Source organism: Orbicella franksi, chromosome 4 (genome assembly GCF_964199315.1).
Source record: "Orbicella franksi chromosome 4, jaOrbFran1.1, whole genome shotgun sequence".
Classification (NCBI taxonomy): Eukaryota; Metazoa; Cnidaria; class Anthozoa; order Scleractinia; family Merulinidae; genus Orbicella; species Orbicella franksi.
Window position 1 is genome coordinate 14,320,836 of NC_138148.1, and position 17,319 is coordinate 14,338,154.

The 17,319-nt window shown below is 39.0% G+C and overlaps 2 protein-coding genes across 2 annotated transcripts; both read right to left on the bottom strand.

Moving 5' to 3' along the window:
• Positions 1-10,572: 10,572 nt before the first annotated feature.
• On the bottom strand, positions 10,573-11,818 carry LOC145483541 (XK-related protein 6-like). The gene has a single exon (XM_081462072.1). It carries the CDS (start codon positions 11,446-11,448, stop codon positions 10,657-10,659), a length of 792 nt encoding a protein of 263 aa, XP_081318198.1. The 5' UTR covers positions 11,449-11,818; the 3' UTR covers positions 10,573-10,656.
• A 3,267-nt stretch (positions 11,819-15,085) lies between these two features.
• On the bottom strand, positions 15,086-16,325 carry LOC145485535 (uncharacterized). Its single transcript, XM_081464195.1, has one exon. It carries the CDS (start codon positions 16,307-16,309, stop codon positions 15,086-15,088), a length of 1,224 nt encoding a protein of 407 aa, XP_081320321.1. The 5' UTR covers positions 16,310-16,325.
• Between the last annotated feature and the right edge of the window lie 994 nt (positions 16,326-17,319).

Here is a 17,319-nt window from a genome sequence, read left to right on the forward strand (position 1 = left end):
CATATCTTGGTTTAAACTCAAACTTATTTCACGTAACTCAATCTTAACTCAAACTCAACTCAACTCAAACTCAACTAAACCTTAACTTGGTAGTTATTATTTATATTTATTTTATTCTATCTGATATTCTAGAAAACAGCGCGGCTGTCTTCGTAATATATAGATTTAGGCCAACCTAAAAGCTTAGCTCCTGAGCCGGGTAAGATAACCCAGGAAAAAGTAGAAGTTTAATATTTGAGTTTTGAAACTTTGCGTTGAGGTTTTCTGTAAATTGTTTGGCATTCTGTTTTGAGTTTTAACAGGAGCCATAATCGGGGACGGAGACCGTAAGCGCGCGCCATTTCTAGTATTGGGGCTGTCCCCATGATATGGGACAATTTTTCTATTTTTAGAACAAATTGCGCCATCGCCTGCAGCACACGCGCGTACATGCTGCGAGGATTTTTGCGGATGTCGCGCGGGGGAAATGGCGTCCGATATTTCCGAAATTTTTCATGTTTTTAGCCCACAACTCAAGGCATTTACGTCTGTTGGAATTTTACTTAAGTATTTTCGTCGTAAGCTGCTCCAGTTTGAGTGAAGTAAGACAGTGTCGAATTTTGTGTTCCGATGCTTCTTTTACATGAGCTGTACATTACTCCGCTTTAAATTTCACATATGTTGAAGATTCACAGCTTTTCCATGACACAGCAAAAAACTAGCTGGATATATTTAGATATAGCAGAGTTTCAGGACTTCATAGTTTCTTAGCTCCTCTTTCCACACGCTTGCGAGGAATTTGCCAGTCTATCGTGACCGAAAAGTAAAACAAAATAATTGCTAGTTTGAGTTTCGCCTGAATTGTAAGCAACGCTTGATTTTTCATCAAGACACAATAACTTTACGTCCGTAGATACTGCTCAGTTTTATTTGTGTAAAAATCCAGTAAATTGTCTGTTACCGATGAATGAGAGCGCCCGCCGATGCCTGTTTTGTACAGTCAGGCCCGGTTCATACGTCGCATTTCTGCCGTGTCGAATTCAATTCAATTAAGTGCGGCAGAAATGCGACTGTGGATTCATACGTCGCACTTGTGTCGCACTTAATTCAGAATTTATACTGTCGGGTATGTCGGCCAGCGGAAAATGCTTTAAACGTAGAGTATTCAATATGGCGGACGAAAATACTGAGCGACGAAGGACTTTAATTTTGCTAAAAATTGTCCGCCAACGTAACGAGAAGGAGAAGGCTAACAACGGAGCAGTATGTGTTGCAATATGTTCGGGTTGCTCTGGGTCGAGAATGGCCAAGTTTCTTCTTTTTCTTTGGCGGGAAAGCATTTACGCATGCTCAATACATTAACATAATGTATGCATTAGATTCGACACGGCAGAAATTCGACGTCTGAATCAGTGTCGCATTTCTGTCGGATAATGCGACAAGACCAGTCGAACGTGCGGCAGAAATGCGGCAGCCGATTCAGACGTCGAATTTCTGTCGAATCTAATTCGTTGAATTGAATTCGACACGGCAGAAATGCGACGTATGAACCGGGCCTCAGTAAACATGACAAAATTGTACTTTCGCCGCACTTTCGTGTGAAAACGTACATCGAACTCAAACAGTAACTCTATAGTTTTTAAATTTGTTTAATCTTTGAGAACATATTAAAAGCTAAGCTGAAAACATGGGAATGAAGCAGAAATAATCAGCAAAGTTACGATGACGCTTTCTTTAATCAACTTCGAATAACGATTTCGATTTTGTTGATCGAGTTATCAAAACTCCTTGTCTATTTTCATTTTCGCAGTGGAAAATTTCACTATGTTGAAGAAACACACATGATGTTAGTAGCCTTTTTGCGTTCGTGAAATTTGTTGCAGCATCTCAGCACAAAAGATAACGAAACAAATCTTTGTCAATTGAAAACACCGACTCGGTCTTGAAAGTGCACGAGCTGCATTATGTAAATGATCACTTGCACGCGTCAGACTTTCCTTTCAAAAACTTTTGCAAACTCGCCAAACAAGCATAAACAATAAGAAACCATCAAAACGGGTTTCGGTTATGATTAAGCATTGTCTGAGAAACTTACAAATTAACTCAATACCAGAGTAGAGAGTTTTCTTGCTATATTCTTAAGTCAGAACAAACGCAAAATTAAAGCATACGCGTAAGCTTACAACTAGCGCGAGCAGATCTTCTTATTCATTCCCAGTGCGAGATTGAAGACTTGTTTTCGACCCTGAAAAACCCACCTTTTCCGTTGGCTCAGAGCATAAAACTAAAACTACATATAAGCGCCCTGGTTCTTAGTCCCTGCCTTATTCCCTGCCATCCCTGTGAAAAATACGCAAGAGAATCTCTCAACTCTCACCATTTGATCACGCAACGTGACAACATCCACGCGGGAGCCCCCGACATGTGCGTGGATCCGCGTGGATATATGACGTCAGGATGGCGCAATTTGTTCTAAAAATAGAAAAATTGTCTCATATCATAGGTGCGCACGGATCCCAAGACTTACGGTCTCCGTCCCTGATTATGGCTCCTGGTTTTAATAAGTACTATAAGAAGCATATCACCTAGGTGATATGCTTCTGTCACTATATAAACAAAACAAAGCAGCAAAAATATTTGTCTGGAAGAAAAAGTTATAATTCGGTTAACTTTTAATCCTGGGTTAGCGTAACCCGCTTCCGCACAATCCTGCCCTGTTTTTAACAAGTTAACCTGAGATGAGCCCGCGATCCAATCGAAACCAGCACTTGGTCAGCGGTCAACTTCAAAAAAACACGGGACCTCAATGAGCCTTAAACTTGAGCCCACGATATGGTCACGTAATACTGGTCAGCGGATACCTTGTTTTGACAGGTGTCAATTGATTATAACATGGATATCCAATATCAAAGAAGTACACGGTAAACCAAGGCTGCATGTCTCTGTCAACCTATTCACCCTTGTCACACGGCGGCCATATTGGATATGACGTATGTACTTTAGGCATGAAATCGAGGCGATGCGTGTTAAATCTGTGAGTTTGCAGCTAATCATGCCAAATATAGATCATTGTAGTGTGCCCTTGTGCTCAAATAACAGATCAAAGGTCAGTTAGGAATTACCTTTCATCGCTTTCAAGTCGACAAATATACGAAGAAAAGCTGGATTGTAAGAATTCGTCGAGATGTTGGCAAAAACTTCCAGGTTAGTGATTGTGTTTAATTTTACGACTTCAAGATAAGCAAGCTTTATCTGTAATCAATTTGTTCAGGTGTACAAAGTAATTAATTACATTTAATTTGATCGACTAGAATTATGTGTTGAGCCGAGCTGCTATTTTACTACGTTCCTTATGTACTTTTTATTGCCCGCAATAATAAAACGGTACAATTGTCCTTTAGATTCCGAGAAGCACAAAGGTTCGCTCAGAACATTTTAAACCATCAGACTTTCGAACGACCTTCTCTGTGAAACGCGTATTGAGGAAAGGTGCAGTTCCTTCTGTATTTCGCTGGACAGTACCTTCTCCGAAAAAAAGGAAAGCAAGAATCCATTTTCACCTTTCCTCAATACGCGTTTCCCAGAGAAGGTCGTTCGAAAGTCTGATGGTTTAAAATGTACCGAGCAAACCTTTGTGCTTCTCGAAATCTAAAGGACAATTGTAACGTTTTATTATTAAGCATAAGCAACGTAGTAAAATAGCAGCTCGGCTCTACCCGTAATTCTAGTCGATCAAACTAAATGTAATTAATTACTTTGTAAACCTGCACAAATTGATTACAGATAAAGCTTGCTTATCTTGAAGTCGTAAAACACAATCACTAACCTGGACGTTTTTGCCAACATCTCGACGAATTCTTACAATTCAGCTTTTCTCCGTATATTTGTCGATTGGAAAGCGATGAAAGGTAATTCCTAACTGACCTTTTGATCTGTTATTTGAGCACAAGGGCACACTACAATGATCTATATTTGGCATGATTAGCTGCAAACTCACAGATTTAACACGCATCGCCTCGATTTCATGCCTAAAGTACATACGTCATATCCAAATGGCCGCCGCGTGACAAGGGTGAATTATTTGGAGTATGGTCGCCATGTTGCGCGACTCTGTCGTCGTCGTCGTTCGTACGCGCCCACGAGCAATACCGCTAGCCATGATAACCATGAGAAAATCAACTCATGGATTTCCTTTTCTTTCCTGCATGAGTATGGGGCTCCGCTTGGCGGCCCTTCGGGCCGCCGAAGCTCCGCTATAATTTCTTCTTTCGCTGACATACAAATAAGGCAACATTTGACCGCAAGATGTGCAAACTATAATGCCTTCGTCATTGAGTTATTTTTTTGTAAAAAAATACACCTTAGTCGGTGCGTCTGGGGTATGTTATGAGCGGGTCAATGGGTCAATGGATGAGTGAGCGATGTATGTATGTCACACCAATCAGATTGGAGCTACTATAAACAACCAATCAAATTGCCGCTTGTTAAGGAGAGTCATATGTGCGAAGATTTCATTCCGATTTTAGAACGGCCATCTTTGTTTTTCTACAAACAGAAACAGGTATTCTTCTGACATTTCCGATGCTTCGTTTACTATGGTTGAACCCAGGACTTGTGGATGGGTTTCAAAAGAGTTGAGAATTCGATAATCGGCCGAAGAATCGTAGTCTTTGGCATACACTAACATGTTATCAAGGCTTTTACCCCGGGAAATTTCAAATGAAATAAGCCGCTCGGTAACTTGGTGAATCCTAGGACAGGAACGATTGTTTTTAGTGCAAAATGCACTGTGGCTGGTTTGGAGTGTCACGCCATCAAAAACAAAAATCATAACCATTCAATAAATTAAGTCAAGAAGCTGGGATATGAAAGATGATTGATATATAAACAACCTCGCCAAGATTTAGGTCTGTGCGGTCTTGCATTCTCCCGTTATTAGGAGAAGTGTTTCACTCAAATTTATAGAGCTTTGTATGGAGTCGCCATGTTTGTGCCCCTCGGAGGGACACAAACATGACGGCCGTAAAGTAACAGAAACATCTGTCATCGAGTTTTGCCATTGAAACGAAAAGTTATTACTCTAGAGCTTCGAAACATTGAAATTAACACTTTTTATAGAGCAGCAACTATTTAGTTAGCAAAAACGTGAGCAATAACTCATCTTTTTGACTACTCGAGAACCTTATCGGGCCGCCATTTTAATGTCACACAACGCATAAACTTGGAAATTCAAACGTGCCCTATTTCAAAATGAGGAACACTGTCGAGCTTAAACGCTGCAAAACGTCAAGTTATTAGAGGGCCTTACGTCTTATGAAACTAAAACTTCAGAAGGATTGGTAATTTCTTATTTTGGAAACTGTTGACGTCCATGAAAAGCGGCAATTGGGATGGTGAGGGTGTGATGGTATTCGCCAGGCTCCCCTCAGTGTCATTTGCATGACGTGCAGCTCACGACAACAACAACAGTTCATTTTTCTACTACTGTAAACAACTAAAAGAATTTACAAGATTATAATTATAAATGAATAAATAAATAAACAGTACAGTACATACAGTAGTGGGACACCCAAAATAACTAAAAAGCTAAACTAGTTTGGTGACCGTAATTATAATAATTAAAAATGTGAGAGTCAGGAAAGAAGCACAACAAATAAACAAAAAACAAACAAAAACAATTGAAATTGAATCCAAACCATTTGTGTTTACGCAAAATTTTTCAGTTTGTAAATGCAAGTTTCAATTAAGTAACGCTGTTCACGGAGTAATACTGTCTTCTCGTTGAAACGTTTCTTGGAATCGATTTGAAGTGGTTTTCTCTGTCAAAACCAAAGAAATTACGGACGGCTAATTATGAATGACGACATTGCTGAGTTTTGAAATTTATCTTTGTAGGTAAATGTAACAAGACATTTTTATTTGTTAAGGCCTGTCCAAACATGTGACCAAACATGCTGATGTTGAATTGAGTGGCCAAACGGTTAAAACATGTTTGATCAAACACAGATAAAACTAAGGATACAGGCAGCTGAGCAAGCGTGGGACGCATGCGCGCGCCAAACATGTTTGATACGCTTGTCTAAAAGAACAAAACATCCCCCATCAAACACGAGAACGAAAGAAATGTTTTAAGTTGTTTCATCGAATGTTTGATGGCCTTCAAATTTTTTCGAAAACGACCAAACACGATCAAACAGCCCCAAACAAGGTGGCCAAACGGTAAAATGTTTGGTCACCAAACAATGTTTGATGATGTTTGGTCGCCAAACATTTCCCATTTGGACAGGCCTTTAGTTTCAAATGGCAACCTGACACTTTTGTTTTTGACGCACGAGTGGTTGCAATTAAAACTGACGAATCAGTGACTCTTGTTTACAAGGTCAGAATCAAACAGACAGGAAAAGAATCTAGCGGAACGTCCAGAAACTTTAACTTGATATAAATGTTTGGACGTCTCTTTTCTTAGTGTCTTCAGCGGCATTTTAATATCTTGCGTTAATGGCACGGGGTTCAATTATTATTATTTTTTTTTTTTTACTTTTTTTTTTAGTTTTGTCGGTGACCAGACCCAAACTTCCACTCGGCCAAATCGTCAACGGGACTTCAAATCACGCAACTTATGATGTTTATTCGCCAAAAGCTGTTAAAACGTTAATGTACTGAAAATTGTATGAATATTCTACTCTTTATTTAGTACAAAATACATTGCCTTTTTGTGTTATTGAAGCGCTTGATTCTAAGCGAGTATTGAATACATAAAAAGCAATTACGTCATTCATGGAATGGGTCTACGTTGCAACTTTCTCTTGAGCAGCGTGTTGAATGAGATCAGATCGTGCTTGTTTTGAATTCTTATTTCGCCAGGAGCAACAGTCATTGATCTAACTGTAATTTTCCGAGTATTTTTCGTATTTTTAGACAAGAGAAGTGAAATGTCGTGCTGTTTTATTGAAGCGAGTTCAAAGATCGGAAAGAAAATTAAGACGGATTCCGCTCAGAGTTCGAGCAATAAGTGCAAAACTTATGTACTAAAAATTTACTCATAGCGTAGTAACTTTTGGAATACTATTTAAAACAACTCACTTTAGTTTATTTTGCTAAGTGACCCCACAATTTAGATTCTCAAGCATTCTCGAGAAAGTTAATGGCAAACCTCGTAAGAATGCTTAAAGCGTGTGTTACTACCGAAACAGGTAGACTGTTTTTTCAGAGACGCGCGAAACAGTTGCCGTTGTCAAGAAGCGTATTTGAATTAAGCCCACGTGGTCTAAAACTGACGCCAGATAGGTAAGCGCATGTGATCACATTCCTTCACGTTCCTACACACTCTAATTTATCCCGTACGATTTGTATAAGATCATCGCAAGTCGTCACCTCATTTTCGTCCGTCGTTATCACTTCACATCGATCTTCGGGAAAAGAAATGTTATAAAAAACTTTTATCTGTATTAAGTTGCACTGCTAAGTAACAATCAGAACGAAAGATCGACGACTGATCATGAGAAGAAGCGCGTGGGAAAAACTCAGGCTGGAAGAACTGAGTCACAGACCGCGCGAAGGAATGTGCTTACGTGCGTTTGACTTTTCATTTGACGGCTTCAGGCCACGTGACCCAAAACGTTCTCGTTTGTCGCTAGCGGCAACTGTTTCGCGCGTCTCCGAAAAAACACTCTACCTGTTTCGGTAGTATTGTGGTTTTAACTAACGCATAACGTCTGTTTTAATTGGAATATGGATAACCTCAAGTTCAGTTTTCTCTCGCGGGGTCAGCTTAAGAGCTTAAGTCTCGATAAGTTCTTCTTAACTGTATTCAAAATATTATCATGCCCTGGGGTTTCTTTTGATCATGTTCTGCGGAAATCATCTTAAATATTTGCAAGCCAAGCAAAGAATGTGTCAGAACCCGCAAGGATTACGTCATTGGTAAGGAAATAACCACCGTACTAAAGATAGCCGTGGACAACGTAATTCTTGAATTATGTGACTCGTGTGACTACTTTGCTAGCACTTTAATCATCGAAAATAAATTTTATTTGCCACCAAATAAAAGCGTTTATAGCTTCTACCCACGCTCCTGGCGTTACTTGTTTATCGTGAATTTGTGTAACAATTACAATAAAATGTCCTTTTGTTGTAAAAGTGTACACTATTATTCAAAATATATGTTCTTCATGAAAATCAGCAAAAAATAAACTGGGCTTCAAGAATAATATTTATTCCGAAAATCTATGTAGCTCAGTGATTGACTCCATGCAAATATTAGATCTATTCTAGAACTTATTGCAATAATTGTTTAAAAGGAGGTTTGTTTCCTGGAGATGTCAATGGAGACTTAGCCTGGGGTTGCCTTAGTGAAAGACTTGCAAATTTAACCCTAATTCCGTAGGATGTTAGTGGCAGTGGTGATTTTTAAAACTGTTTCACATTATCTCTATAAAACTGCAGATTTGCACTTGCTAATTTCGCAGGGCGAAAGGTAAAAATTATCATTCTTAGAGAAAGTGCTGCCTTTTTCCCGGCTCCATTAAAGTTAATATTAGTGGAGACCGTAAGAAGAGCCTGCAACTGTCAGTCTATATTAGTTGCATTGTTGAAATCTAAAAATTGCACTCGTCAGTTGGCAAATTGTTGCTGTTGCTCAACTGTGAATCAATTACAATTTCTTCGTCTAAGTCTTTATATAAGAAATGGAAAAGTATAACTCTTGTGACTACACCAAGAACACTGAGCACGCACACGCAGACTGTGACAAGTACCAAGAGATGTGTTACATAACACCTGGCCTTAGGAAAGTGTTTGTCGGATGTGGAACGACTTATTACTTTTAAAAGCCCTGGGCTAATATTCTGGACGATTAGAGTAATGATTGACGATAAATAATGTTTTGTGATTTGTGGTCTTCACTGAGTAGGTAGTTACATGTAAATCCATCATATTTTCCCCCTTTCAACTCAAACTTAACTCAATCGTATCTAAACCTCAACTTATACTCACCTCAACCTCTAACTCAGTCTAACTCAGTCTCCGAATTGGATACTTGTCTTCGTAGAAATTTATTCTTTTACTGACATATAACTAAGACGATTTTTGGCCACAAGATGTACAAACAATTGTGCCTTCATCCTTTATTATTCGCATGCGACTACAACATCTATTTTCTATTATATTTGTAGTGAGTCGCTCGTAGCAAAATACGCTCCTAAAATTTAAAGATTCGAAATCTTCACGTAACTCATTACAATTATCATCTATACCACACTATATTTTAAGAACAATACTGTGAAATATATAAAAATTGTTATCCTTTCCACAAACGTTCTTTAAAAAGAATCGTAGTGGCAATTGACAAAAAACAACTTGGGAAAACTTGAGACAAGTCTACCTAAATTATGATTTTAAAAAATAGCGATGAGATCGCGAGTGTTAAGTAAGCTTATTTGTATAACTTATTCACACTTTCAATACACTGCTCCGGATTACTCCTCGGCAAGTCTGCTTCGATTTCATCATGAGTTATGCGAATTTCAGTCGGCGTAAGACTATCGTTGGTATCGAAACAAAACAAAAAAATCAGACACATCGCTCGACTTCCTGTGTTTCTTAGAAAATGCATGAAAAATAACTAAATCGTTACATGATAATTATATAACTTGTAAACAATAATAGCAATGCATTGAAAAGTCCCGAATCATTACATCACTCGATGTCCTGTGTTTCTTAGAAAAGTGAAACAGGAAGGACACTTATTAAGATAAACATCATAAGAAGCAAATCACCTAAAGTGCGAGCTTATGAAATAAATAACGAATCGAAATAAAGGATATTTGTTGGATGATGGGGTAAATACACTAGTATATGGAAACCCGCAGGTTGATATAGGCGAACGTTCAGGTCGAATTCGATCAGGAGAAGTGGAGATCTAAGAGAAATCAGTAAACTGATCTCTAAAGTCGCCAAGTCGCTCGACTCCACGATTGTCGACCATTGTCCACGATTGTCGCGCCTCGTGCGTTTTTTCTTGCCTTAAGATCAATCATAAATTCACGCGTTCTGTATTTACCTATTTTATGACCTAAATAGCAGTTGAGAGATCTGGGATTTTTATTAGGTGAGTCGCCATCGCCCTTGATCCCTCAACTCCTAATCATCAACAATGCGACTATCGCTACTTGTGACTAAATCTAAGAAATTAGAAGAAGCAGGGCAAAAAACAAAACCTGTCATTCATAGAGCAGATTGTTCCTCTTTTTCCAGCTCCATTAATGCAAGTGGAGACCGCAAGAAATCTAGCTAAAATATCCAGAAACTTTCAATCTATGTTAGTCACACTCAGGCTGTTGAAATACACTGCCTGCACTCTTCAGTCGGCGAATTGTTGCTGTTGTCCAGCTGTAAATCAATGACAATTTCGTGGTCTAAGTCTTTACGTAAGAAACGGAAAAGTTTAACTCTTGTGACTGCAGCAAGAACACTGAGCACGCACACACAGACTGTGACTGGTAACGAGTACCAGTTGTTGGAGTGTTGACTGAAATAGTACAACAGAATCATGACCAGGTTTTCTAAAACAAACAGTACATTAGACAACAGTTGCATTCTTCGCAGTTCTTTCTTGCTGTCTCGGTCGTTTATAAATTTCTGGATCAGTCCTGAAATGTCATCTCTTAGCCCGTCAAGTCAAAAAAAGAAAATTAACAAAAATGGTACGGTGAAATTGTATTTGCCCCTTTGGCAAATCCAAACGGTGTCTGCTATCGCTAACACAAAAATATGAAGGAACAAAACAACCAACACCCACCACTTATAGCCGACCGTAAAGTAACAGATGGCAAAAAGTCGACTGCTCAACAGTAATACTTGTGTTACAAAGAAAGCTAATTTGTATTCTACTTTCCAGGCATTGCCATTTCCTTCCTTTTTTTCCACATCCAAATCAAGAGATGTAAAAGCCCAAGCCAGGCTTAGGAAAGAGACAGGTAAAGAAATGATTTGAACAACCGTCACCGGCTCCTCTTGAACACTCACGGCGTAAAGCTGAATTACAAACTGAGGGGCTGCTTCGAGAACTGACTCAAAGAACACGTAAAAAAAGATGTTATTCTGTATGTTATCCTCAGCCACCGTCCTTCTGTGCGAGTCGATTCCATCGCCACGCATCAATTCCTTCAAGTAGAAAACAAACCCTTCTAGCCTCCTCAAAGCGGCTGAAAACGGATGGCAACCACAAAGCAACGTTTGCACACATTTCCTAGCGCGAGTGTAGTGTGCAGATTCGTCATCTCCAATTATACAGTACAGTACTGGGAAAAACAAGCATGGCAAGATAACAAACGCGAGTCCCACGCCAAACCATGTCTTGTGATCCGCACGGTAGAATTCCACCAGTGTGAGGATATCGGTGATCGGGTCAGCAAAACTCAAGATGACTCCGACAAGCAACACAAGAACACTGTACCACTTCACCTGCATACTAAGCAGAACTTTGGTAACTTTCCTTTGCGTATTCGCCGAACATTGTCTATGGATGAATTTGAGAAGCAATTGTTGCCATTGGAAAAAGTCGAAAAATAATCTTTCCCAAGGCGTGCAGGAAAGGTCAGCGTTGACATCCGTCTGTCTCTACACTGTCAATCGTACCCATGGCAATGTTATCGTAAATGATTGGTTCTTAGCACTGTCCTTTTGTCGGAGCGTAAGCTGCTTTACATTCTGGTTTCAAACGAGAATGTTCGTGTTTGACAGATACGATTAGCTAACACTATTTCATGACAGTGGTCAAAGGTTAGTCTTAAAATCCAGGACTGAATGATGTAGCTGGAGATAGACAGATCACTTCCTGTGTTGTGCGTGATCTCACTTGGTCATTATTAAAGCTCCGGTTCTGAAAATATTAAAAATCAACTTTTCAAGTTTAAAGCTTTTGCGTTGCTATAACATGAAGTAGTCTTCCATTCGATCTAGTCTGCGTTCGACTTTCAGTGAACAGTGTTATTGCATTTACCAATTAATAATAGTTAGTTTTCCGATTCCAAGACTAAGTCGGTATTGAAAGCATTCTCTAATTATACGTGTAAACTTCTGTTGCACATAAACACGAATTGATTGCCTAAATTAAAAGCAGGGCCCGATGAGCCATACCAAAGCGATAGGTACACACCTCTAACAAAAAATGAAAAAAATAGAAAAAAAATAAAAAAAACCTGTCAACAAGCTAACTTTCCTATACTTTGCTAAATATGATTACATTTATTTTTTGTTTGTTTGTTTTTTATATTTGTTGTGGGCTGGGGAAGGACATTTTTTTATTTTCTTATTGTTCTTTTATTATTTTTTATTTATTTTTTTATTGGAGGGGAGGAACCTTATAGGGTTGTCACAAATTCCCTCAGTTATTGTGTAAATGATAGCAACATAACAGCATGAACACGACGAAATAAGGAAAAAAACCCGATATTTTCATCATGGTCTGGTTCATATTACCGACATAAGCGATGATGTTGTCACATATTGTTATGACGTTAATGTCGTTCTATCGCTCGTGTGAACCAAGCCTAACAGCATGAATATAGCAACATAACGACAAAACAGATCTTCTCCTTATGTTTTTATGACTATTTCGTTATGGTGTTATGTTTCCGTTAAAACAAGTGTGAAGCGCTTCAACATAACAACATAACATAACAACCAATCCGCGCAGGACAAGGCAGTGAAGGTAAAAATCCACCCAAATGGCAATAAATTGGCCCGGAAACCTCACGGAAAACAAGGAAACACGCCCCTGAAGCGAGGTAGGTTTATCTTTATTCATACTCCCTCCTATTTTTAGGCTTAAGAAAAAATCTTTTTTTGCCATGCAAATCCTTATATTTCGACTGTTGTGTGACCTGAGTACTTCTGCATATATATGTATGCTCAGCATTTACAGCTTGGGCCACCTGTGACCACCTGTGAAATTACCATTTCGTGTTTCACGCAATCGCATGATCAGATCAGCATTCGTTGGGGTGCTATGGTAACTCTTCAAGTGATAATGACAACAACTATTCGCCCTTTGCAATCTCACAACCGGGGAAGAACAGCGAATTGTCGGTCAGTTGCTGCTGCTGTTGTTTTTAATTTCTAGCTCAGACACAAAGAGATGTACTACAAAACACCAAGCCTTTGGAACGTGTTTGTCCAATGTGGAACGACTTACTACTGTAAAAGCCCTGAGCTACTATTCTGGACGATTAGAGCACTGATTCTCGATAAATAATACGTTGAGATCTGTGGTTTCCACTGAGTAGGTGTAGCTACATATAAATCCATCAGATTTTCCCCGCTTTTAATAAAATGTGCAATGCCATAAAAACATGCAATGAGAAAAATGCATTTCTCTCATATGTCTGTAGGGTCACTTTACTACTCATGATGCTTATTCTTTTCGAAAAAGGGATTTGGATCTTAAATATAACACTTTTTAGGAAGAGAAAAATAAAGAAAACGGTAACTCAAACTTAACTCAATCGTAACTCAACATAACTCAAACGTAGCTCAAACTCAACTCATTCTCAATTCAACACTCAGTCGACTCGTTATACTACCTCTATCTTGCGTGATATTATCGAATGTAGCGCATTCTCCATGTCTTCGTAGAAATGCATCCTCTCACTAACATATAAATAAGACGATATTTGACCACCAGATGCACAAAGAATTGTCCTTTCATCATTTAATATTCGCAGGCGACTACAATATCTGCTTTCTTTTACCTCATGTAACTCATTACAATTTTCATCTACAATACACTATGTTTTTAGAAAAATGCCATGAAATGTATCCCCAAACATCGTTGTCCTTTCCACAGACTTTCTTTGTAATTTAAAATTTCCTACAAAAAAATCGCAGTGGCAATTGACAAAGAAACAACTTAGGAAAACTTGAGACAAGTCTTGGTTAATTATAATTTACAAAATAGCAATGAGATCCCGAGTGTTAAGTAAGCGTATTTGTATAACTTATTCACACTTTCAATACAATGCTCCTGATTACTCTTCTGCAAGTCTGCTTTGATTCCATCATACGTTTTGTGAATTTCGGTCTTACGTGTAAGACTATCGTTGGTATGGAATTAAAACAAAAACATCAGACGCATCACTCGACTTCCTGTGTCTCTTAGACAATTGATACAGGGAAAAAATGAAACCATTACATGTTAATATTATATGACTTGTAAACAATAGCGATGCATTGAATCTTATCAAAGGGAAAGTCCCAAAACATTATATTACACGACTTCCTATGTTGAAACAGGAAGAACACTTATTTAAAATAAACCGCATAAGAAGCAAATCACATAACGTGAGAACCTATGAAATAAATAAATTGTCGCTAAGCTGTTACGAAATAAAGGATATGTGTTGGATGATGGGGTAAATACACTAGCATATGGAAACCTGTAGGTTGATACAGGCGAACGTTCAGGTCGAAAATTCAGGAGTCGTGGAAATCTAAGAGAAATCAGTAAACTGATCTCTAAAGTCACCCATTCGCTCGACTCCACGATTGTCGACCATTTTTAGCATCTCGCGCCTCGTGCCTTTTCTCTTACGTTAAGAGCAATCATAAATTCACGCGTTCTGTATTTACCTATTTTATGACCTGAACGGCAGTTGAGAGATCTGGGATTTTTATTAGGTGAGTCGCCATCGCCCTTGATCCCTCAACTCCTAATCATCAACGATGCTACCATTGTAAAATACACTATCGCTACTCGTGACTATATCTAAACAATCAGAACAAGCAGGGCAAAAAGCAAAAACTGTCCTCCCCTTTTTCCAGCTTCATTAATGCAAGTGGAGACCGCAAGAGGTTTAGCTGAAATATCCATAAACTTTCAATCTATGTTAGTCACACTGTTGAAATTCACTGCCATGGTAAAGTACACTATCGCTGCTCGTGACTAAATCCAAGCAATTAGACCAAGCAGGGCAAAAAACAAAAAATGTTCTTCATCCTTCATAGAGCACATATACCCCTTTTTTTCCTTTTTCCACTTGCATTAATGGAAGTGGAGACCGCGCAAGAAGTCTTGCTAAGATCTCCATAAACTTTCAATCTATGTTAGTCACACTGTTGAAATCCACTGCCTGCACTCACTAGTCGGCGAATTTTTGCTGTTGTTCAACTGTGAATCAATTACAATTTCGTCGTCTAAGTCTTTATATAAGAAATGGAAAAGTATAACTCTTACGACGGCACCAATAACACTGAGCACGCACACGCAGACTGTGACTGGTAGCGAGTACCAGTTGCTGGAGTGTTGACTGAAATAGTGCAACAGAATCATGACCAGGTTTTCTAAACCAAACAGTACATTAGAAAACAGCTGCATTCTTCGCAGTTCTTTCTTGCTGTCTCCATCTCCTGATAATTTCTGAATTATTCCTGAAACGTCATCTCTTAGCCAGTTAAGGCAAGAAATGAAAATGATAAGAAATAGGTTTTCGGTATCACATTTGGCCCTTCGGTAAAACCCAACGGTGTCTGTTATCGCTAACACAAAAATATGAAGGAACAAAACACCCATCACCCACCACTTATAGCCGACCGTAAAGTAACAGATGGCAAAAAGTCGACCGCTCAACAGCAATACTTGTGTTACAAAGAGAGCTAATTTGTATTTTACTTTCCGGCTATTGCCATTTCCGTGTATTTTATCCAAATCCACATCAACGGTTGTAAAAGCCCAAGCCAGGCTTAGGAAAGAGACAGGTAAAGAAATGATTTGAACAAGTGTCACCGGCTCCTCTTGAACATTCATGGCGTAAAGCTGAATTACAAACTGAGGGGCTGATTCGAGAACTGACTCAAAGAACACGTAATAAGAGATGTTACTCTGTATGTCATCCTCAGCCTCCGTCCTTCTGTGCGAGTCGATTTCATCGCCACGCATCAATCGCTTCAAGTAGAAAACAAACCCTTCTAGCCTCCTCAAAGCGGCTGAAAACGGATGGAAACTACAAAGCAACGTTTGCACACATATCCTAACGGAAGCGTGGTGTTCAAAACTGTCATATACAATCATACAGTACAGTACCGGGAAAAACAAGCATGGCAAGATAACAAACGTTAGTCCCACACCAAACCATGTCTTGTGATCCGCGCGGTAGAATTCCACCAGTGTGAGGATGTCGGTGATCGGGTCAACAAAACTTAAAATGACTCCAACAAGCAACACAAGAACACTGTACCACTTCACCTTCATACTAAGCAGAACTTGAGTACTTTTCCTTTGCGTAATCGCCGAACATTGTCGATTGATGAATTTGGAATACAAATAGGAAATCATATCGCCTAAGCAAGCATGAAAGATCAGCATTGATACAACGTCAATCGTATCGATAGCAATATTGTCGTAAGTGATTGGTTCTTCGCACGGTTAGTTTGTCAAAGCGTAACTGAGATGCTTTGCATTCTGGTTTTAAATAACAATGAGACTTAACACATGAAATTTCTGCGCTCGACACTGAGTTACAAGCTAACTGTCTGTAACACTGTTGCAGTGGGAAAAGTATATTCTAATAAAACAGAAGACTGAATAATGTGGCTAGACATAAACACGCCATTTCCTTCTTGCATCGCTCTAAATGCTGGAGCGAATCTTGAGGGGTTGGGTCGAACCCCCTAAAATCTAAATAAAATTACAAAATAAGTAAAACAGGAAAATAAAGCCTTTCTCATTAGATGAAGCTACGACGATTCCCAAACACAAACCGTCTACTATGTTACGTACTCCTTGTACGATACCAGTAAGTTCAGCTGACAACGAAAGGGCAAATAGCACTGTCTTTAAAAGCTTAAAGATATCTTAAAGATATCTGTCCTTAAAGATATCTACGTACGAAAGGCTGTGTGGTTTCACACTGATGAATATCCATCACAATCCTGTAGGTTATGGTGTTGTGGTTCAGCGATTTACAGAACAATTGCCCGGAAATGGTACTTGTGGATTCCGGTTTTTAACGAAACAAAAAAAGCGTCAACATAAATTCAACTCAAGTCAATATATGAAAGATCCTATGTTTGAACTGCGGAGAAATATATTAAGAAGCTTGAAGACATGATTCATCATTGCATACTACGATGATCAATCATGTCTTCATATCTTTGTTCGCAGTTAAAATATATGATCTTTCATATTTTCGCTTGCATCTTCACCATCCACGGATACATTACGCCCAGGGCTGACTCCCATACAAACAGGACTGGGGTGCTCGTCGTAAATTTTGAAAAGAACCGCTGAAAGGTATCAAGATCCTCTTTTATGGGCGTGGCTTGAAATGTTTCACACCCCTCTGT